The following is a 20,458-nucleotide window of genomic DNA, read 5'->3' on the forward strand; positions in this document are numbered from 1 at the left end:
ATAAAATTGGGCTGTTAAATATTTTATAGATCCATTGAATACATCTATTTATAAAATCATATCAATTAAATACTTATTAGATAGTTGAAAAATATAAATATTATTATTATTTCAAAAGTTATATTACCACGTATCAAATTAATTTTTTATAAATAAAAATTAAAAATCTTAAAAAATTGTTATTTCTAGAATAAAGAAATATAAAATTATTATAAAAGTTGAAGTTCAAACCATCACAAAGTTTTTTCATCAAAGTTCAAGAGTTAAATTATATATTCGGACGTATATTTTTACTAATAAGCTTTTGACTAATTGAAATAATAGAGTTAGGAGATAGGTCAAATAAGTTCAGGGTAACTATAGTATAAAATTAAAAAGATTGATTTAGGATAAAATTGTAATTATTTAAAAAGTTCACAGTGAAATTGATAGTTAAACCATATTTTATGTGTTATTTATATATGAACCAACCAATTATCTTATTATTTATTAGATCAAATTACATCTCTGCCCCTAGAAAACATGTTATACATACAATTATTATTTATTCAATTAAATTAACTTATCCGCTTACAGATTCTGAAAATTGGCAAGTGCTCCGTTTCTTGTTTCCCAAGTTCGACGTTTAATCAACAGCTCAACGCTAACGCGTTTCCTCAAATAACCATAAAATCCTAAGTTTTACACTTCAATTTAGTTTCCATCCAGAAATCAATTTAATTATATTATAATGATATTTTCTAAGCTATCTCGTCAAGTTTCGCGATCCTCTGCTTCTATTGTGAGCTTCTTTTTCTTTTTTGTATAATTTCCAGAATTGAAATGTAGATTTTATATATATCTTTTTGATTTTGTTCTTGTGTTAAATTATAGAATGTATTGCGTGGTAGTGGTGGAAGATCGGCTATTTCAAGATTAACAGGAGGAGGAGCAGGAGGAGTTGGCTTTTCAGAGAGAATTGATGGAGGATTAGGGTTTGTCAGAGGATATTTAGCTTCAATTGGAGCTAATTCTAAAAAATCTTACTTATCTGATTGGAATTACCTTCTTGCTAACCCTAGAATTGGACGTCTTTTCTCCAGCAAAGCTCCGAAGAAGAAAAGTAAGCACATCTATGCCCTTTTTCTTATATATATTAAAAGAATTCCCTTTTCGATTTTTAGATGAGCGTCAGGGTTTGTATACTAGTGTCCTTTTTTTAAAAAAAAAAAAAATATTTTGCAGATTATGAGAACTTCTCTCCCAAGGAGAAGAAGGAAGCACCAAAAGGGAATGGGCAGAAATCTGAATCCAAAGGTGACTTCACCCTTTAAGTCCGCAGTTGCTTTGTTTACTTTGTGCTCTTTTAACTACTGGCTTCCTATATTGTGCTCATAGTTATAGCAAGGTTGTTGAGAAAACGGGAATGTGTTATAACCTATTCTGGCTCCCTTCTTTTTCATTTATGAGTGTTATTATAATGTTCTTCTTTTGGGGGATACGAATAAGAATATGAAATGTGCTTTTGAATTGAGAAATTGGGTGTCTTATTCCTATTTCGTGATGAATAAACCAGAAGATCTTTTTTCTTTTTTTTTCTTTTCAATATTGAAGTACAAGCTGCTTAGCTTGCAAGTCTGACATAATCTTTTGGCGCGTTTGGGTTCTGGTTTTAGAACATGGAAAGGAGTAATGTTTTTTTTGTCAAACACAGATGACGAATGGAGCTTCGATAAGAAATTCATCAGGCAATCCAATTTGCTGACCGCTTTAGTAGTCATTGGGGCACTTCTACCCTTTGCTTTTGGATCTCATGAAGAGCAACAGGTAAACAATTTGTTTTTCTTCCCTTTCCCTTTTCTACAATGTCTTTGCCGTGTGCTTCAGTACATTTTTAATTTGACTAGTTGCAAGTGTTAGCATGGTGACATATTCTTGATTTTCTTGGATTAGTTTACAGAATTAAATCACAAGGGAAAACTTTCATGCTGTGTAATTTCTTCTTCCTCTTATATGTGTAACTTGCGATGTTATCTCATATTTGCTGTTTTAGCCTTTTGCTCACAAGTGGCTCTATAATTTTCTGAAACCATATTAAACTATACTAGTATGCTTCTATATGCTCCTATTTCGGACAGACTAATATTTGTAGTGAATCAGTGATATTCTTTATTTATGACTTAATGTAATAGTGTGATAGACAGTTAAAAATTTACAAAAACTAATTAACAGCACCCATTTTCAAAATATAATTAACTACTGAACTCAAAAGGGGATTGATTGTGGGTCGTAGGAATCAACTACATGATTTATTTTGGCTAATATTCTCTCTCTCTTTTTTTTTCTCAAGTTTTAGAAAAAATTACTTTTGTGATCAAACAAAAATTAGAAGTCAGCGCATTCAGCGAGACATTTCTTTGTGCAGGGACTTAAATTTCAATGAGACATTTCCTTTTTTGCTTATGCTATTTTGGTTCCATTATAAGGAGTGAAAGCTTATTTATTTTTACTCTTTTTCTACTCTCATTTGTTTTGAATTTTGTTATTTGCAGATTAGTTTCCAAGAATTCAAAAATAAGTTTCTTGAACCAGGTTTAGTCGATCATATAGTTGTTTCCAATAAATCAGTTGCAAAAGTGTATGTAAGGAGCTCAGCCCCGAAGCCACCAACTGATGAACTTGTGCAGGGTCCCATTAATGGTGCCCCTGCTAGAGGACATGGCGGCCAATACAAATGCTACTTCAATATCGGAAGTGTCGAATCTTTTGAGGATAAGTTGGAGGAAGCCCAAGAAGCATTAGGGATAGACCCTCATGACTATGTTCCCGTTACATATGTCTCTGAAATAGCTTGGTTCCAAGAATGGATGAAGTTTGCACCAATACTCTTACTTTTGGGAAGCCTGTACATGGGACGTAGGATGCAAGGTGGATTAGGCGTTGGCAGTGGTGGCGGAGGCGATGGAAAGAATATCCGTGGAATATTCAACATAGGGAAGGCTCATGTGACCAAAGTGGATAAAAATGCTAAGAATAAGGTAGCTTTCTGTTTTCTTTGTCAATATCGTGGCTTGCTTTGTTCCATCTATCTTTTTAAAGCGCCAATTTTTCAGTGTCCTTTTCTAATCATTCTAAAGGTGCCATTTAGCCCATATCTCATAGAAGGTTCTTCAAGTAACATTCTAGTATTTATTCATTTTCCACATTGGGCACTCTAGGTATATTTCAAAGATGTTGCTGGCTGTGATGAGGCGAAGCAGGAAATCATGGAGTTTGTACACTTCCTCAAGAACCCAAAGAAGTATGAGGAACTGGGAGCTAAAATTCCGAAAGGTGCTCTTTTGGTTGGTCCTCCAGGAACTGGAAAGACCCTTCTAGCAAAGGCAACTGCAGGGGAATCTGGAGTGCCTTTTCTGTCCATTTCTGGTTCAGATTTCATGGAGATGTTTGTTGGTGTTGGACCGTCCAGAGTGAGAAACTTGTTTCAACAAGCTAGGCAGTGTGCTCCTAGTATTGTATTTATTGATGAGATTGATGCGATTGGCAGAGCGAGGGGGCGTGGGGGCTTCTCAGGTGGCAATGATGAGCGAGAAAGTACTCTTAATCAGTTACTGGTCGAAATGGATGGCTTTGGAACTACTTCTGGAGTTGTTGTGCTTGCTGGCACTAATAGGCCAGACATTTTAGACAAAGCTTTGTTGAGACCAGGCCGATTTGATCGTCAAATATCCATTGATAAGCCAGATATTAAAGGCCGTGAACAGATATTTAATATCTACCTGAAAAAAATAAAACTTGATCATGAGCCATCATATTATTCGCAAAGGCTCGCAGCCCTCACTCCTGGATTTGCTGGGGCAGATATTGCAAATGTTTGTAATGAAGCTGCACTAGTAGCTGCTAGGTGTGAAGGTTCACAGGTGACAATGGACAATTTTGAGGCAGCAATAGATAGAATAATTGGTGGTTTGGAGAAGAAGAACAAGGTAAATCATTTTTAGTTAGTTATTGCATTTCAGTTTTTCAAGGTGATTCAATGGTGGATGAAATACCTTGTGCGATGCTTAGGGATTTTCTCCAAAATAGGCATTTTTTTTAAAATAATAATTATAACAAAGCCAACAAGTAAATGAAAAGTTTGTTCCAGCTAAATTCTTAATCCTTCTTTGTTGGGAAGAGTGACAATTTTTTTGTTTCCACTCATTTCAAGAACTGTTCTTGGGATTTTGCTAACATTCCTGTTTTATCAAGCAGGTAATAAGCAAGCAGGAGCGCCGAACTGTTGCTTATCATGAATCAGGTCATGCTGTTACTGGCTGGTTCTTGGAACACGCAGAACCTCTTCTAAAAGTGACAATTGTTCCGCGTGGTACTGCTGCCCTTGGATTTGCACAGTATGTTCCTAATGAAAACCTTCTCTTGACTAAGGAGCAGCTTTTTGATATGACATGCATGACCCTTGGAGGTAGAGCAGCTGAACAGGTAATAATGAAACCCTGAACCTTTACTAGTGGTGACACTTGTGCTGTGTAAATGCTAAACATATAGCTTGTTTTTATATAGTATCACTTTCTACGGGATTTTTTGGTTCTGGCATTGAGTTAAATAATTACTCAATGTAGTAGATCCTTCGATTCAATGTGGGAACAAAAAGAGTCCTTGTACTTTCATATAAGCAGGGAAGATGCTTTAGCAATTGTGTTATTTTTCCATTATACTCTCGCGCATCTAATCACGCACGAGTTTGTCACCAAGCCAAAACAAATGATAACAAGTTAACACTGAACCTAGAACATATGATAAGTTCGTATAACTAATGAATCAGTGAAATGCCTTCACTTTCTTAATGTAATTCTGACGAATGTTTATCTTTTGAATACCAAATGTAATTCTGACGAATGTTTATCTTTTGAATGCAGGTATTGTTGGGGAAAATCTCGACCGGAGCTCAAAATGACTTGGAGAAAGTGACAAAAATGACTTATGCCCAAGTAGCAGTTTATGGCTTTAGTGACAAGGTGGGGCTCCTTTCTTTCCCTCCAAGGGAAGATTCATACGAGATGTCCAAGCCCTACAGCAGTAAGACTGGGGCGCTGATTGACGGTGAAGTGCGAGAATGGGTGGGAAAGGCATACGAGCGAACAGTCCAACTTATCGAAGAACATAAAGAACAAGTGGCTCAGATTGCGGAGCTGTTACTTGAAAAAGAAGTTCTTCACCAAGATGATTTGGTTAGAGTTTTGGGTGAACGACCTTTTAAATCAAGTGAGGTTACAAACTACGACAGATTTAAAGAAGGGTTTAAAGAGGAAGAGAAGGTTACAGAAATCCCAGTCATTGGTAACGAGGATGATGGTACATCCATACCAGTTGCTGCAGCTTAACTTTTCAGATTCTGGAGGGTTATGTACATTTTTTTCATTGTACCTGAGTTTTTGTATAATTGCAATTTATGATCATAGTATCACTCTAAATTCAAAATTATAAAAGAGATTGTTTTCTCAGCTGCTCATCTCATATCCTTTTTTTTTTTGTCTCATACTCCTAGGTTCCTGTTTCTGACAAAGCAAAGAATGCGCACCTGCTGAGTTATTACCAACAAATCAAGTTGCCAAGTCTCCATCACCTGAATATAATTCAAAGTTAAACCGACCATTTCCTTTTTCTAGAATACAATTATTACTATCAACCCAAGCTATTTTAGGAGACAAAAGAAAGCCTAGTCTTGAATTGACTTTCAACTAATTTCGACATGGTTGGTTGGTATAATTTCCAAATTAGACAACCAATAAAACCTTGCATTTCAATAATAGTATTTTACAAGGAAAAACATCTCATGAATTAAGTAACTAATCTCTTTCATTTCTTTATGTTGTTTAAAGAACAATATTTTTGTATAGTTATGGTAAAAAATAGGAAAAAGGCTCAAATATTTTTCTTTTTAATTCGCATATAACCATTGTTTTGGTGTATCAACCCAATTAGGTGTAGGCCAATATTTTCCGCATGAGCCAAGAAGACGAGTTGAAACTTGATATTGTTCATAGACGTAGTTTTCATATCGATTATTTTTAATAAGTATATATAGATAATTATAAGTTTAAAATTTTTTCTTATTTAACTATTATTTTTAAGACAATTAAATTTAGATAATTTTAATTTTTCTTATTTATATTTATATATCTATACATGTTTCTTTATATATATATATATATATATTTCTTTTTTTCATAACAACTAATTAAAATAGGAAACTCTAACTTCCGAAGTCATTGTTAATGTCATTCCAAACATGCGAGGAATGTTATATATATATTTTTTATTTTAGCGTTTACTATTAAATAAACAATTGATGCACTTTGAATAAAATCAACATTGAATAATATTTGTTCACACTCAAGTATTAGAGAGGATTTGAAAAATTATCTATTTATTTTAATAGCTTGATATCAAAACACGATTATCAATCATACAAAATGAAGAGAGTGACTTACACCCTATTTGGTCAACCGCTTTTAATATAACTTTTAGTATTTTGATTAGGTCAAAATAATATATCTATTATTTATATTATTCGACGGCATAATAATATTATCTCTATTATTTATGTTGTTCGATAGTATCTATTATTTATATTATTCGGTAGTATTAGCGTTAACACTAATACATGGAATTTGAATGAACATGTTCTGAAATGTTACTTCCTTTAGATTGGATTAACGTTAGTATAGCTAATTTTGTTTAAATTTAAACTTTAAATTTTTGTAATTTTACCTTTTCTAATTTTAAAAATTTTTCTTTAATTCCCCCAACTTTGGATCTTGGCTTATGGCATTAATAGTTTCTTTTTAGATGGCTGAAAACTAACTATATGTCACTTTTATAAAATATATATATATATATATATATTGTAATTTTATCCATTAACATAGTGTTCCAACACTTGTATAAATTAACATTCCACAATACAATAAAATGAATGGAAATGGAAATTAATATATATGAGTATTCCAACTTATCACTACATCATGGCCCCCGGAAGAAAAAGTTAAATAGGAAAAGAATCATGTGAAATTATTATTATTATTTTTTTTGTCTATGCTCTGATGAATTATTTTCCAACATCCCACTTATTGATGTCTAAATTTTTGTGACATTGTCTTTTAATTATCATATCCAAAATATTGTAATCACACACACACACACAGTATGTAATGGAAATCAATCGTTCTATCCATTTTTGTCTCTCATTTATATTTTTTTATAAGAAGTAGCTAAATTGCTTAAATTATAATAAAATATTATTTAATTTGACTAAATTCCACTTTATCTCGTCTAAGTATTCTAATTTCAATTATTCTCTCCATGACTCTGCCATTAAGATTAAGAGAGAAAAAGTAGAAAGTAATAAAATGAGTTTTAGGAATGTTGTTATGATGTCTAATAGAAAATTAATATGATTTTATTTCTGCCCTTTTCCATTTAGCACCGTCCATAGTTAATGTATCATATTTACGATCATGACACATAAAAATTGACTAAAGAAAGATTTACATTCCACTTCCCTGTTCATGATTCTCCTTCAGAAGGTTCTTTCTCTTTCAATTGTTTTTTTTTTTTTTTTTTGGTTGCTGCTGCTGTCGTTCTGTAATAATAAAATTAATTGAAAAAGAAGTCAAAAAGAAGTAGCTAATTGTTAATTCATGGCTGATAATATATTGTTTTTTCTGTTGACCAATGGAAAAGGAGGAGCTTCTGTTTTCTTTCCTCTGCTTTTTCTCTTCTCTATATATTCCAATTTCTTCATAACTGAAAACCCACATCTCATCTCTCTGCATTCTTCTTCATCTTCAACAGCAACATCTCTGCCTCTAATTTTCTTCTTCCTTCTAAAGATTTTTGGATTAAAATGGCATTTGAAGATCACTCAATTGAGCAAAAATATGATACTCTGCTCTTTGGTAAGTTCAAAGCTTCCCCATTTGATTTTCTGCAAATTTTTCTTTTCAAATTAAAACTAATAAATGGATTTATTTTATTTTCTTTTTTCAGATGTGGATGATACCCTTTATCCCTTGAGTACTGGTTTCTCAAAGGAATGCACAAAAAATATTCAAGGTATTTATTTTATTAAAAAATTGTTTTTTTTTGTTATTTTATTTTCATCCATAATTTTTCTCTGCCTTTTCTTTTATAGAGTACATGGTTCAGAATCTTGGTATTGAAGAAAACAAAGCCTATCAATTGAATCAAGAATTGTACAGGAGCTATGGAACATCAATGGCAGGTCTCAAGGTAGTCTATATATATATATATATATAAATTATTTTTTAGTGTAAAAATAAACCATTTTTAGAACCATTATTTGTTCAATTAAATTAATTTAATTATGTTTAATTCTCAATTTTTCAGGCCATTGGTTATGACTTTGACAATGATGACTATCACAGGTATGATAAATATCTTCTTTGTCTAGTATATATGTTAAAAATAAAATAATTATCTTACAGGTTGAAATAAATTTTCAGCTATGTTCATGGGAGATTACCATATGATAATCTGAAGCCTGATCATGTTTTAAGGAGTCTTTTGTTCAGCTTGCCTCTTAGAAAAGTTGTAAGTTCTTTTGTAGACCGTAAATGAGCCAAATTGAATTCAATTCATATTCGAGCCTGAGCTCGATTTATTGAAAATGAGTTGAGCTCAGGCTCGATTTAAATAAGGACGGTTTACAATAATATACATAAACCATGATTCGATTTACAACAATTTGGCTCAAATTGAACTTCATTTGATGAATTTTCTTTTCTTTTGTTTCTTTTCTTTTGACAGATATTCTCAAATGCTGATAAAGTCCATGTAGCTAAGACTCTGAGAAAGCTTGGATTGGAGGATTGCTTTGAGAGGATTATATGCTTTGAGACTCTTAATCCCAATGACAACACCAACGACAATGCCAATAATTACGAAAATGACCTTAAAATTGGAGGTCATTCCTGTCATTTTGATTTTGGTTCAGTACTTCCTAAAACTCCAGTTTTATGCAAACCATCTGAAGAAGCATTTGAGCATGCCATTAAGTTGGCTAACATTAATCCTCAAAGAACAGTAAGTAATGTTTCTCTAATCATTAATTAATTTTGTCATTAATATGCTTAATAATGTCAACTATTTTCTCAGGTGTTCTTTGATGATAGTATCCGAAATATTCAGACAGGGAAGCAAATGGGACTGACAACTGTTCTGGTAAATTTAATAATATTCTACTGCCGGTTTATTATTTTTATTATTACTTAATTTTAATAAATGCGCCGAGCTCAATTCGATTTGAATTTTTTTAATCTCAACATTTCTATCAATAATAAATATTATAATTAAATTGACTTAATTGGTTAGTGCTATAAATGAGTTTCAAGCTTTGTTGAGCCGAAGATCAGCTGATTTGAGCTTTAAAAACTAAGTTTCAACTAAGCTCATTTACAATTTATTGTTAAAAAGAAATACCTTTTTTTAATTCAAATTTATTGGTTTATGAAACATGTTTCGTTAGGCTGAGTTGAGTTTGACATGTTAAGTTTATCGAACTGAATTTTAAATAATTTATAAGCGGTCTGACTCATTTATAGCTCTACTATTGGTCGATCGATTGAATTGCGACAAATAACAATCTGCTTTAATTATATCTTATGTATTCTGTAATTATTCAAAATACATAATTTGTAATTAAAATTGTACTTATATTAGCTAATTTGAGAAAAAAAATGGATATTTAGGTTGGCAAATCCAATAGAGTTTCAGGGGCTGATTATGTGCTTGAGAGCATCCACAATATGAAAGAAGCATTGCCAGAACTATGGGAAGCAACTGACAATTCAAAATCTACAGAGTATGGTACTGGAAAAGTTGCAATTGAGACATCTGTCACAGCTTAGCTTGATTACTGTTTTCTATTTGGGAGTTTGTAGTTACCTGTGCAGGGACATTTTGTATCCCATTTTTATGATTATCAATAAAGTCTTTTCTTTTTCTTTTTTGTTTTTTAATCGATGAATTCAACTCATGAAAGTATTAATTATAGACCAATCACCTATGATTCTTATATAACATAAGAAAGATGTTCAATAAGGTATATTAACCTGATTGAAATCGAAATTTGCCAAATTGAATTAAATATTTTTTAAAAATCAGATCAAATCAAACCGAATAAACCTGTCTGTTAACTATCCTTTGGGTCGATGACAATGTTAATTTTGATGGACTTCAACAAGACACGCCAACTCATTACATTTGATGGAGACGTGTCGAACTTTCATACGCGTAAGTCAACGGTTCTTACATTTCCGTATCTTCTAGATTTTCGTCCAATAAATTTTAACTTAATTAATTTTTATTTTCAATTTTCAATTATTATTGCTATTTTTCCTCAACCTCCAGCATTCATGGTTTCTCCCCATTTAAAGACATACCCCAACACGCTTTTTCTTTCCCTTTCTCTCGCATTTCCTCTCTTCTTTAAGGTTTAACCTATTGCCATTTCGCTTTCTCCTTATCATTTTGCGGTTCTGCGAATTTATCTGGTAATGTGCTATTCTTCTTATCATTTTTTTTTTTCAATTTCTATATCTTTTTTGCCCCATTTTGCTGGGTCTCATTTTCTCGGTTGCATTTGGTACTTCTTTTGTTGTAATATTACTCGAGTGTGGCATTTTTTAGCCATATTATAGGTTTGATCTGGGATTTTGTGCGGGTTTTTACTTACATTTTAATTTGATGTCAATTCTTTCGAACGTTTCGAATCAATTTATCACTTTGGTTAAATTTCCTGTTTTTGGGTAGTGCAGAGATTAAAGTAAAATGGAGTACGAGGGAGAAAAACGAATGGCTCTGGAGAAGTATGAGTGTCTCCTTTTTGGTAAGAACGTAATATGCTTTTAAAATCTGATTTTGTCTTATTGTTGTTTGGAAGCTATTCGGTTATATATGTTTTTAGAGTTCAATGTAACAGTGGATTAATGGGTATGTCTTAAAATTTAATTTTCAGATTTGGATGACACCCTTTATCCTTTGAGTTCTGGTTTGTCTCAGCATGTGACGAAGAATATTGAAGGTAATTGAACTTAGTAACTGCTTGAGATTCCATTTGGATATATGAGAATGAGAATTCGAAATGAAGGGTTATTTGAATTTGATATTTAATATGTTGGAAGTTTGTGATTTTTCACTCAATATACGAATTCAAATCCACCTTTATTTCAAAGTGCAGAACAATGTGTAATTTTGAATTTGTTGGATGGTGCAATTCATTTTGGAATTTCTTTGTTTTGATCTTTAGAGTATATGGTTCAAAAGCTTGGCATTGATGAAAGTAAAGTCTCAGAATTGTGCGTTTCCTTGTACAAGTATTACGGAACAACATTGGCTGGTCTGAGGGTATGGTTGAAGAAACTTATTTTTTGGCTTTTCTTCTGGGTATTTTACTTAATTTTGGTGTTTGATTAAAAAAAATAATAAATTTGTTCCGTCTATTTTCTTGTCTGCAGGCTATAGGGTATAGGTTCGATTATGATGACTTCCATAGGTAAATAAATCATTGTTTTTTATGCCTATTTGTTTCTTTTTGTGACTTTGTGAAATATATTTGGACTAATCTTCTGTCAATTTATACAGTTTTGTACATGGAAGATTACCTTATGACATCCTAAAGCCTGACCCTGTTCTTAGAAATCTTTTACACAGCATACCTGCCCGCAAAGTTGTAAGTTCCGATTTCTTTCTGGATATGTATTAACTCTTCTGTTTGTTTTCTAAGTCTGTTTATGGTATGTACTAATTCAATCTCTTTGTATAGATATTCACTAATGGGGACAAAACTCATGCTGGTAGAGTCCTTAGTAGACTTGGATTGGAAGATTGTTTTGAAGGAACCATATGCTTTGAGACTTTAAATAATGCAAATAAAGGCAATGATCCAGTTGTTGAGGAAGAGAATGGAGTTTTTGACATTAATGAATATAGTGCTGCTCCTAATGCTGGTATTGAGCTTCCAAGGTCGCCAGTTATCTGCAAACCATTTGATGAAGCATTTGAGCAGACCTTCAAGATCGCGTGCATCAACCCTCAAAGAACGGTGAGATAATTATATTTTGTTAATACAGGGAATGGTGTTAGGTTCAAGTTTGTGCTGCATCCGCGCAGAAATGCTAGACGACTTGAACCTATGAATGTTGCATGTCACTTTTTTTTGTGAAGGGTCTCCATTTTACCCGAACCATTCCAAGTATGACTCCTTAGGCATACGGTCTATTATATCTTTCATTGACATTGCCGTTCATCGCTTTCCAGTTATTCTTCGATGATAGCCTCCGAAACATACAGACTGGGAGCCGATTGGGTCTCACCACTGTTTGGGTGAGCTAATTGATATCAAATTCTGTTTTCCATCAGTTCTTTTTAATGTATTCTCAGAATTTTGCATTTACAAACTTTAACATGGTGTGGGTACAACAGGTAGGCGCTTCTCATCGAACTCTAGGCGTAGACTATGCACTAGAGAGCATCCACAATATGAAGGAAGCACTGCCAGAGCTCTGGGAAGCTAATGAGAAGTCTGAAGGTGCCAAATATTCAGGAGAGGTTGCAATTGAGACCCCAGTGGAAGCTTAGTTTATAACTGGGTGACAATTTTATCTATCCATCTATTTATCATTAACTTTAACTTCAAACGTAAAAGGTCATATTATGGAGTATCTTCTTTAATCATTCGCTCTTAAGAGAGTCTTTAACTTTGTAATAGCTTTCAGCTTTTTCTCTCTTTTTAATTCCTGTACTAGGCCTGTAGCAGGGTTGGCCTTCCTGCTTTGTTTTATTTTGGAAAATATTAATAAACTGAATCTTCGATTGACCACTGAGAGAATATATAATTTAGCAATGAAAAGGAGTTTGCGTCATCATCACTGTTAATTCTGCTTGTTAATTTGAAATGTCATGGGGAGAATTAAGAACAATCATATGGCAATAAAAAGCTTGGAGAACCTCCACCCCAAAACACCATGAATGGATAAACTCGAACTTCAACTTCAAAAATGGCGTAGAAGTTCAATCAATTTCAATCTTTCAAAGAATACTTTTTCCCTGTGAATGCTTGAAACTTTTGATCGTCCACCTTCTGAGCTGCTTCCTGGTTGCTCTTCGTCAAAGGCATCTAAGAATAAAAAAAAAAAAAAAAGAAAAGAAAAGAAACCAATTCTGATTAATTTATAGCACATATTTGGGAGAAAAGAAAAAAGAAACTCTATTTTTGGGGTGTCTGTATACTAAAACAAAGCAAGCTAGACGCACCTTTGGTGTTTCATTTTGGGGTTGATTTACATTTGAACTGAAGACAAGTTTTCCGGAGTGTGAACGAGATGCAGAGTTTGATGATGTCTTGGACCCACTAGTATCTTTCACAGCCTCTGATTTGTGTTGTTTCAGTACTGGATTGGTAGCTGGTCCAGCTGATTCTGTTGATAGCTTGCCATCCAAGCGTCTTGCTACACCAGTGAAGGGACTGAACTTTGGTATCTTTTTGGGTGGTTCTTCCTCAACTGAGAATTGAAGAGGGACAGCAATTTCTTTAAAGGGCTCACTTGTTACAAGATTTTCAATAATAGATAACATTCAGAAATTTGACAAACTTTTAATAGAAAACTAAAAATATAACCTTCAGGTGGTGTCTTATTCGACTTAGAAGATGCTGCGGGCTTTTCAGGTTCTTTATAGTCAAGAGGCGGAGCGAAATCCACCTCACAGTCTGTTTCAATAATACTGACTGCAGAGGATGGTTTTGTTTCGACTATGTCGATGTAATACTTCTTATTGTTATAAGCAACCATTATTGTATCACCAGTTGTTAAACAAGAGTAGTTCCTCAATGAAGTCTCTAAGCTGCAAACAAGAATCAAACAAGGATTAAATAAAAGTAAAAATAATTCTCAATTTCTTTACTTCTACTATCATAAAGAAAAAAGAACAAGAATGATAGACGAACATTGCTTTGGGGTTGGAGATATCCAAGAAATCCTTAGTGTGTGGCTGCAGCCTTACATAAGTTCCCTTTACCAAGCTGGCATTTTTAATTTGGACAATGTCTCCCTCATGGAGGAGCATGTTTTCCATCATCTGAAAGCATAGAGACGATAAGCAGATGAGTAGCAAGTAAAATAACGAGTAGCATAACAACAGAATTCAGGAGCATACCCAATAGGGCAAGAATATTAGGCCCTCATCAGCAATGAATTCTAGAACTCCACAATGTGTTGCTCGCTCAACAGAAGGATTTCGGAGTTCAAATAGCATTGGGTAGTCAATGTGCAAAGAAGCTGGAGAGCAAACACTTAAATTACAATTGGCTCGACGAAAAGAAAATCCATCTTAAAACACATGAAAATGAAGGGAAGAGAAAACATCTGAGAATTATTTTCTTACCAAGTTGATCAAGAGCTGAGGGAGGCATAATAACTGCAAGCAACAAGAATTAATTAATGACAAACCTTTGAACACGGATATCTCAAGAAAGAAAGGAGAAGAAAAAATAAAAGGTGGATAATATTAAAGAACTTAAATGAGAAGATCAACTTACTTTTATCTCCCTTCTCGAGGTGTGCCTGCAAATATTCAATGAGTTAGAATAGTTAGGAGCTAAATCTCTAATGAATACTCAATAAGCTAAACCATGAGGATTAAATGAAAAATATGTTGAACTACATAACAATTTAGCGGATCAAAAGATGTCTTCTTCAATTGGAGATATGCCACCAAAAACAATAGTTACCAAACAAGCAGGAATTGCAACAAATTCAGTACTAGAAATTTAAAACCACTAGTGCCAACACTTCTGCAGTTAATACCTTATCAATGAAAGAGACAGGGTAGCAGCGATAGCTATGCTCAAACATGGAACTACGGCGCATTAAGTGATCCTGCAATTGCCAAAACAGATCATCAAAATGAAAGCATGCAATTAGATAACAGCAATTTCACTGAAAACAGACAGTAAGACTTTAACAACAAAAGATCAAAAAATCTAAAACAATGTTTAAGCTTTTCTTTTCCTCATAATTCCAAAACTTGAATACAATGAAAAGAAGATCCATAGCTTAAAAGCCATAGCGCATTAACCATTTTAATTTGAATTCATAGTTTCTGTATAAATAAAACCCATGCCCATCAAAAATTATAAAAACCCCTCATCAGTAGATCATGTGCATTAAGTTGATAATCAATGGAGTACAAACTACAAAGCAAATACACATGGTAATAGATAAGTAATATACCATAGCTTATCCAGTTAAACAACTTCCACCCGCAATAAGTCTGCTGACAAACTGTCAAATGAAAACGAAAACAGAGAAATTAATGGAAAAAGAAAAACCCAATTCGCATAATAATCAATCAAACCCGAGGAAAAAAAAAAGATGAAGAATTCAAAGCAAAAGAGAACTACTTATCCAAACTCATCAACAAATTGAAGGAAAAAAAAAAAAAAAGATAAAAAAGAAAAGCCAAAAAATCAATGAAGAAACGAATGAATATTTAATCAAAACCTACGGGCTCTGATAGTGATCGGTGAAAAAGGAGAAGAGTGGAGGTTGATGTCGGTGAGTGATTCAAAGAGAGTGCGGTTTGTTTGATTTTATAGGTTAGGAGATACTCTATCATATCGTATATGTAAATGAGACGAAGTAATTATAATTTATATATCAACTATAACTTAAATCCTGGTGGAAACTGGATCAGGAATACTGTTTCGCGGTGGCCAGCCGATTGACTTATTTGATTTAGTATTTTTTTTTTTTACTTGCTAAAATCTCAAAGTTGTTAATTTTAAAATTTCAAATATTAAATTCTTAATCTCTTTTTCACGTATATTTTTATATTATAATATTATAAAATCCTTCCAATAATTTAAGTACTACTAGTTTTATAATACTTGTCACAATTAAAAAAATAATTTATTCTAAAATACTTGTTTCATTTGTGTTTTCAAGAAGTAATAAATATTTTTTTTCATATTTACTCTTTGTTTATGACCTATAATTATTATTTCAATTTAATAGTTTCTTAGAGAATTAGTATTAAATTAAAGGTGATACAGTTAATTGACTCAATAATGTATTATAATTTAGACAAATTTAATGATTTTTTTAAAAAAAATGAAATTTTAAATATCACAAGTATTATGGAATAGAGGTAGAAATTACAAATTTCAATAAAATTCACCTTTCACGTGTTGATTTCAATAATATATTAGTATTAAAATCTTAAATTTCATTAAAAATGTGTAATTCAATTATTGAGTGCACCAAATAATTTTATCTAATTTTATAAATCTAATGATAATTTTTAAAAAATGTGTCAAAGTTTTAAATTTAGTTTCACATACATCTTATGAATTTTAATATCCAAATTTTGGTACTCACTTCATATATTCTCCAACACAATAGTATTACGCATAACAAGTAATTAGATTACAGTTAATGTTTTCTCTTGTATGAAATTGGAAATTGATTCTTGCATTTTTCTATTTAATAAAAATTTATATTAAATAATTTACTTATTATATATACAAGAATAATAGAGATAAATCTATATTACAAAAATTATTTACTAATTAATACATTTTATATTTAGAAAAAATACAAAGTTTACAAAGTTTGGATTATAATTGGGAGTAAAAGTTTCAATTGGACAAATTTTAATAGATAAAGATGTTTTATGTCTAATTTTTTAAGCAATTAGAAATATGTTTTATGTTAAATAATTAAAAAAAATAAAGTGTATATGTGATTAAATTTTTAAAATTTTAGAGACCGAATTATAATCTAATAAAATATATCTAATTTGATAACAAAATTCTCAAAATTTTGAATAATTAACAAGTACTCAAAAATAATTAATTAACAAATTTTATGGATTAAAATGATTAATTTCTAAGTAACAATTAGCAAATCCTTAAGTATTTTTTTCATAATTAATAACCAACAAATAATTCTGTATCTTTTTTTCTTCTTACATTAATAAGAGGTTTTAATATTAGGAACCGAATCCCAGTTCGAAGAATAAACGGTAACAATGGGCTGGGTCGGACCCTTCTAAAGTATACACATTGCTTCAAATTAAACCCTAACAGAGTACAAACTCGCTGAAGGCGATTTTTGAAACCCTAAGTCACAAATTTTGTTTCTTCTTCGAATTGACCAAGCTGCTTCTTATTCCTCAGTTCTTTGGGTTGCTTGAAAATTCCTCTGCAAATATGGCAAAGCGCGAGATTTCTAGTACTTTGAAGAATTTGAAGGTAATAAAACTATCAAACATTGAAATTTCACTCTTTTAAACCTCCATTGCTGATCCTTGTTAGTTTCTACTGCTAGCCTTTGTGTTTCTTTGATGTGACAGCTTAGGTTTTGCTTTGATTTATCTGGGTTCGCATTACTTTGGTGAAATTTTACTTGTTTTTTCTGAAACATGCACAATTAATTTTGTGAATTATACAAATACTGATTTGGGAACCTGTTTATGTTTTAATTTCCTATACATAGTTTATGCAAAGGGCAGCTCAGAGAGAGGAAAAAACTAAAAAACAAGAAGAGGAGAAACCTGATGGAAATTTCTTTTCCCCTGGTGTCATTAGAAAGTGGTAAAGTTTTATGTATTAGTTTTGCTTCTTGAGGTTCTAACTTAATTTGAGTTTTATTTGATATAATTCTGCCTTGGTTTGCGCTTTGACTGAAGTATTGTCATCCTATGATTTGGGCAGTGCATGATTCTGTATTTCTGTTTCTTTGTGAATTAATACACCTCTTGTGCTCGTACATTTAATAAATAAATTACAAAGTAAAATTAAAGAAGCATGTAAACAAATTGCTGCATATTTTATCTGAAGCATTCTGTTCCCCCCTCCTTGTTTCACTCTTTGTGAAAGACACGTGGTCTTGGCATAAACCTAAGCTGTTAAAGTTTGCATAATTGATTGCCGCACAAACTCTCCCTTCTTCTTTTTCCTGGTTGGAATGGAAGCCCTTAGTATCGTGATCAAAATGCCTCCTTAACCAAAATACACTGTTGAGAGTTTAGACTATTTGGCTTGGTTTTGAGTGTTGGCTATTATGTAGCAAATCAACAAAATCACGAGACAGTGAATCATTGTGATCTTGATGCACTGATAACGAAGCAAACTATCTAATCAAAGTGACAATGCTACCAACCATGACTATTAAACTTGGGCCACGACACATTTGACATGCTTACACTCCATTGTGACCACAATTTGAAGCCTTGCTGATTTGGGGTAGGTCAATTGAACTTAGGTGTGGCGGTATCTCGGCTAAGGTTCTTGCTGTCATATGCTAGGGATTTATTTTCCATTAATTGAAGGGCCCTTATGTGTGATTGTGGTCCTTAGTAATGTCTTTGATAACTAAAACTTAATGTCATGGTATTATTTTTATGTTGTATGGATCACTTAGACTACTAGTGTTATGTGCATGTAGTGTGGTACTAATGGAAGGGGATCCCCATCCAGGAGCAGCTATAGGGCGTATGTCATTTCAAAGTTTTAATCCTTCTGTTGATGTGAGTATAAAGGTCCTGTGACCTGAACATTTTTCTCTCACGAGTAATCGTCTCTTCTGGCTTATGCTCTCCTCACATCAAATCAATTGTCTTGGTAGAAACTAAATGAAGAAGCAGCAAACCTTGCCACTAATGCTGGCAGTCAGAGTGGAAGAACCTCTTTTAGGTGGGTTGGTTTGACTTAAACCTCTGTCTCTCGTGTGGTTGTTTATATAAAGCAAAAACTCTTACTTCAAAGTGGATTTATTACATCTGTGATTTGAATATGGATTCTCAGGTATGTCTTTATAATATGTGTTTCTGCAATAAACAAAAAATTTGGCCATAGAGGGAATGGATAAACAAGACGTGCATTGTGCATTGTGCATATCTCATTACATTTGGTTAAGTTGGCATTTTCTAGTCAGTTAATTAAATGTTTACAGTCCACTGATCAGTGTTTGTTGTTTTCGTTAACTGCTTAATTAGTTAAATCTAATTATTGCTGTCCATGAGAATTTGGAACTGAATACTAAGAAGTAGATAGACAGATGAGTGAGTGAAAATATAGACAATCAATTAGACACATGTTCATAGATAATTAAATTGATTGCATGCTTGCACAAGTACACTCATTTTGGAAGTAACTTTCTTTTCTTCACGCGCCCCCCCCCCCCCCCCCCCCCCCCCCCCCCCCCCCCCCCCCCCGAAAATTTTGTTGTTGTTGAAGTTATTCGATCTTCACATCATTTTCTCGATGCTTGTGCAGAGAAAATGGTTCATCACTAAATGAAGCAGAGTGCTCACACCCTGGTAAAGCACAATCTGATGCAGACAATAAAAGAAAACAGCCTGAGGGAGCATCTGAGCCACAAAAGAAGAATAAATCACCAAAAACTGAAGAGGGCCAACATTCATCTCCAAATAGCAGCAAAGGCTCCTTCAAGCAACCAAAGCACGAAAAGCTGGACTGGAGTGTGCTGAGACCAAAAAGTCAAAACAATCAAAAGAAAAGAGGGTGAGAATATACTGTAATAATTGTAGAATTCTTTTTTTAATTTAATGTCAGGCCTAAATTATGATGTTGTAGTTGTTGCTCTTATGAGTTTATTAATCAAAGGAAAAGAAAATCCTGTGACTTTGTCATTACATTCGCATTACATTGATTTTGTTTCAAATATGATGGCATTGATCTTTCATTATGTTACCAATTTTTGTTTTTAGGACATTATAGCGGTAATAGTTAGATGATAACTTTAGCAATTTTGCAAATACTAGCATACTAATGGCTTCCTGTAGTTTAATCTTTTACTGCTTTCATATTGTTGACCCCAACTAGTTGGGATTAAGGCTCATTTGTTGTAATAGGTATTTTCATCATGTTGATAGCTTTCTTTTAATTTTTTTAATAATTATCTATTTTTTGTGCTGGTTCATGGGAATTATATTTGAGTTGACAAGTACAATATGTACCTTGAGTCATGAACTATGATCAAATGTGTGTTTCTATGTAGATGTATATAATATGGTAAAAAATGTATATCAAATAACTTCTGTTACATAAAAAAAAGCAGTAATATTGAAGAATAAAATTTGACTGTTCAAAATTTTTGAACTTTTCTCCATAAACGTTTCTATTTATCATCACAATCAAAAGATACAGGTGATGAGTGACAGTAGAAAGCCTGCAACTGGTACAATGATGGATATTGATTGTTGGACTCTCCATTTTTCTTTATCCAATCGACTAAATGCATCACTTTGATTTATCTACTTTTTTTAGTTTTTTTTTTTCAATTTTAATTTTAATTACCAAAAATTTTGAATTGCATCTCCAAATGCTAATTTATTGAACACTTTTAATGAGCCGGGCATTGTTCTTTACCCT

General features: G+C 32.6%; 5 protein-coding genes across 5 annotated transcripts; 4 read left to right on the top strand and 1 right to left on the bottom strand.

Moving 5' to 3' along the window:
* The first annotated feature begins 560 nt into the window (after positions 1-560).
* LOC105629947 (ATP-dependent zinc metalloprotease FTSH 10, mitochondrial) lies at positions 561-5,483 on the top strand. The gene is made up of 8 exons (XM_012211608.4): positions 561-781; positions 874-1,102; positions 1,225-1,296; positions 1,694-1,806; positions 2,532-3,017; positions 3,198-3,965; positions 4,234-4,461; positions 4,899-5,483. Exons 1-8 carry the CDS (start codon positions 731-733, stop codon positions 5,361-5,363), a joined length of 2,412 nt encoding a protein of 803 aa, XP_012066998.1. The 5' UTR covers positions 561-730; the 3' UTR covers positions 5,364-5,483.
* A 2,224-nt stretch (positions 5,484-7,707) lies between these two features.
* On the top strand, positions 7,708-10,022 carry LOC105629948 (uncharacterized protein C24B11.05). Its single transcript, XM_012211610.4, has 8 exons — positions 7,708-7,940; positions 8,032-8,097; positions 8,177-8,274; positions 8,392-8,429; positions 8,508-8,595; positions 8,812-9,087; positions 9,160-9,225; positions 9,753-10,022. Exons 1-8 carry the CDS (start codon positions 7,889-7,891, stop codon positions 9,909-9,911), a joined length of 843 nt encoding a protein of 280 aa, XP_012067000.1. The 5' UTR covers positions 7,708-7,888; the 3' UTR covers positions 9,912-10,022.
* Positions 10,023-10,395: 373 nt separating this feature from the next.
* LOC105629950 (Haloacid dehalogenase-like hydrolase (HAD) superfamily protein) lies at positions 10,396-12,883 on the top strand. The gene is made up of 9 exons (XM_012211612.3): positions 10,396-10,556; positions 10,821-10,891; positions 11,021-11,086; positions 11,312-11,409; positions 11,520-11,557; positions 11,647-11,734; positions 11,828-12,106; positions 12,322-12,387; positions 12,487-12,883. The coding sequence occupies exons 2-9, from the start codon at positions 10,834-10,836 to the stop codon at positions 12,640-12,642; spliced, it is 849 nt and encodes a 282-aa protein (XP_012067002.1). The 5' UTR covers positions 10,396-10,556; positions 10,821-10,833; the 3' UTR covers positions 12,643-12,883.
* On the bottom strand, positions 12,857-15,714 carry LOC105629949 (Ubiquitin fusion degradation UFD1 family protein). The gene is made up of 10 exons (XM_012211611.3): positions 15,568-15,714; positions 15,294-15,344; positions 14,868-14,939; positions 14,600-14,624; positions 14,446-14,478; positions 14,218-14,339; positions 14,009-14,139; positions 13,682-13,905; positions 13,318-13,565; positions 12,857-13,180 (listed from the first exon to the last, which is right to left on the bottom strand). Exons 2-10 carry the CDS (start codon positions 15,294-15,296, stop codon positions 13,085-13,087), a joined length of 954 nt encoding a protein of 317 aa, XP_012067001.1. The 5' UTR covers positions 15,297-15,344; positions 15,568-15,714; the 3' UTR covers positions 12,857-13,084.
* A 1,370-nt stretch (positions 15,715-17,084) lies between these two features.
* LOC105629952 (scarecrow-like transcription factor 11 (SCL11)) lies at positions 17,085-19,719 on the top strand. Its single transcript, XM_012211613.4, has 5 exons — positions 17,085-17,314; positions 17,559-17,656; positions 18,510-18,591; positions 18,690-18,757; positions 19,340-19,719. The coding sequence occupies exons 1-5, from the start codon at positions 17,273-17,275 to the stop codon at positions 19,590-19,592; spliced, it is 543 nt and encodes a 180-aa protein (XP_012067003.1). The 5' UTR covers positions 17,085-17,272; the 3' UTR covers positions 19,593-19,719.
* Positions 19,720-20,458: the final 739 nt, after the last annotated feature.

Source organism: Jatropha curcas, chromosome 5 (assembly GCF_041381405.1).
Source record: "Jatropha curcas cultivar XTBG-Jc1 chromosome 5, XTBG_Jcur_1.0, whole genome shotgun sequence".
In the NCBI taxonomy this organism is placed as follows: domain Eukaryota; kingdom Viridiplantae; phylum Streptophyta; class Magnoliopsida; order Malpighiales; family Euphorbiaceae; genus Jatropha; species Jatropha curcas.

Excerpts from the sequence above, each read along its gene's own strand:
- LOC105629947 (XM_012211608.4), top strand. The coding sequence starts at position 731 with ATGATATTTTCTAAGCTATCTCGTCAAGTTTCGCGATCCTCTGCTTCT. Across the intron at positions 1,297-1,693 it reads GCAGAAATCTGAATCCAAAG|ATGACGAATGGAGCTTCGAT; the intron begins GTGACTTCACCC and ends TGTCAAACACAG. Across the intron at positions 1,807-2,531 it reads GATCTCATGAAGAGCAACAG|ATTAGTTTCCAAGAATTCAA; the intron begins GTAAACAATTTG and ends TGTTATTTGCAG.
- LOC105629948 (XM_012211610.4), top strand. The coding sequence starts at position 7,889 with ATGGCATTTGAAGATCACTCAATTGAGCAAAAATATGATACTCTGCTC. Across the intron at positions 8,430-8,507 it reads GACAATGATGACTATCACAG|CTATGTTCATGGGAGATTAC; the intron begins GTATGATAAATA and ends ATAAATTTTCAG. Across the intron at positions 8,596-8,811 it reads GCTTGCCTCTTAGAAAAGTT|ATATTCTCAAATGCTGATAA; the intron begins GTAAGTTCTTTT and ends TTCTTTTGACAG.
- LOC105629950 (XM_012211612.3), top strand. The coding sequence starts at position 10,834 with ATGGAGTACGAGGGAGAAAAACGAATGGCTCTGGAGAAGTATGAGTGT. Across the intron at positions 11,410-11,519 it reads CAACATTGGCTGGTCTGAGG|GCTATAGGGTATAGGTTCGA; the intron begins GTATGGTTGAAG and ends TCTTGTCTGCAG. Across the intron at positions 12,388-12,486 it reads TGGGTCTCACCACTGTTTGG|GTAGGCGCTTCTCATCGAAC; the intron begins GTGAGCTAATTG and ends TGGGTACAACAG.
- LOC105629949 (XM_012211611.3), bottom strand. Across the intron at positions 13,906-14,008 it reads ATCTCCAACCCCAAAGCAAT|CTTAGAGACTTCATTGAGGA; the intron begins GTTCGTCTATCA and ends TCTTGTTTGCAG. Across the intron at positions 13,181-13,317 it reads CCCAAAATGAAACACCAAAG|ATGCCTTTGACGAAGAGCAA; the intron begins GTGCGTCTAGCT and ends TTTTATTCTTAG.
- LOC105629952 (XM_012211613.4), top strand. The coding sequence starts at position 17,273 with ATGGCAAAGCGCGAGATTTCTAGTACTTTGAAGAATTTGAAG. Across the intron at positions 18,592-18,689 it reads GTTTTAATCCTTCTGTTGAT|AAACTAAATGAAGAAGCAGC; the intron begins GTGAGTATAAAG and ends TTGTCTTGGTAG. Across the intron at positions 18,758-19,339 it reads AGTGGAAGAACCTCTTTTAG|AGAAAATGGTTCATCACTAA; the intron begins GTGGGTTGGTTT and ends ATGCTTGTGCAG.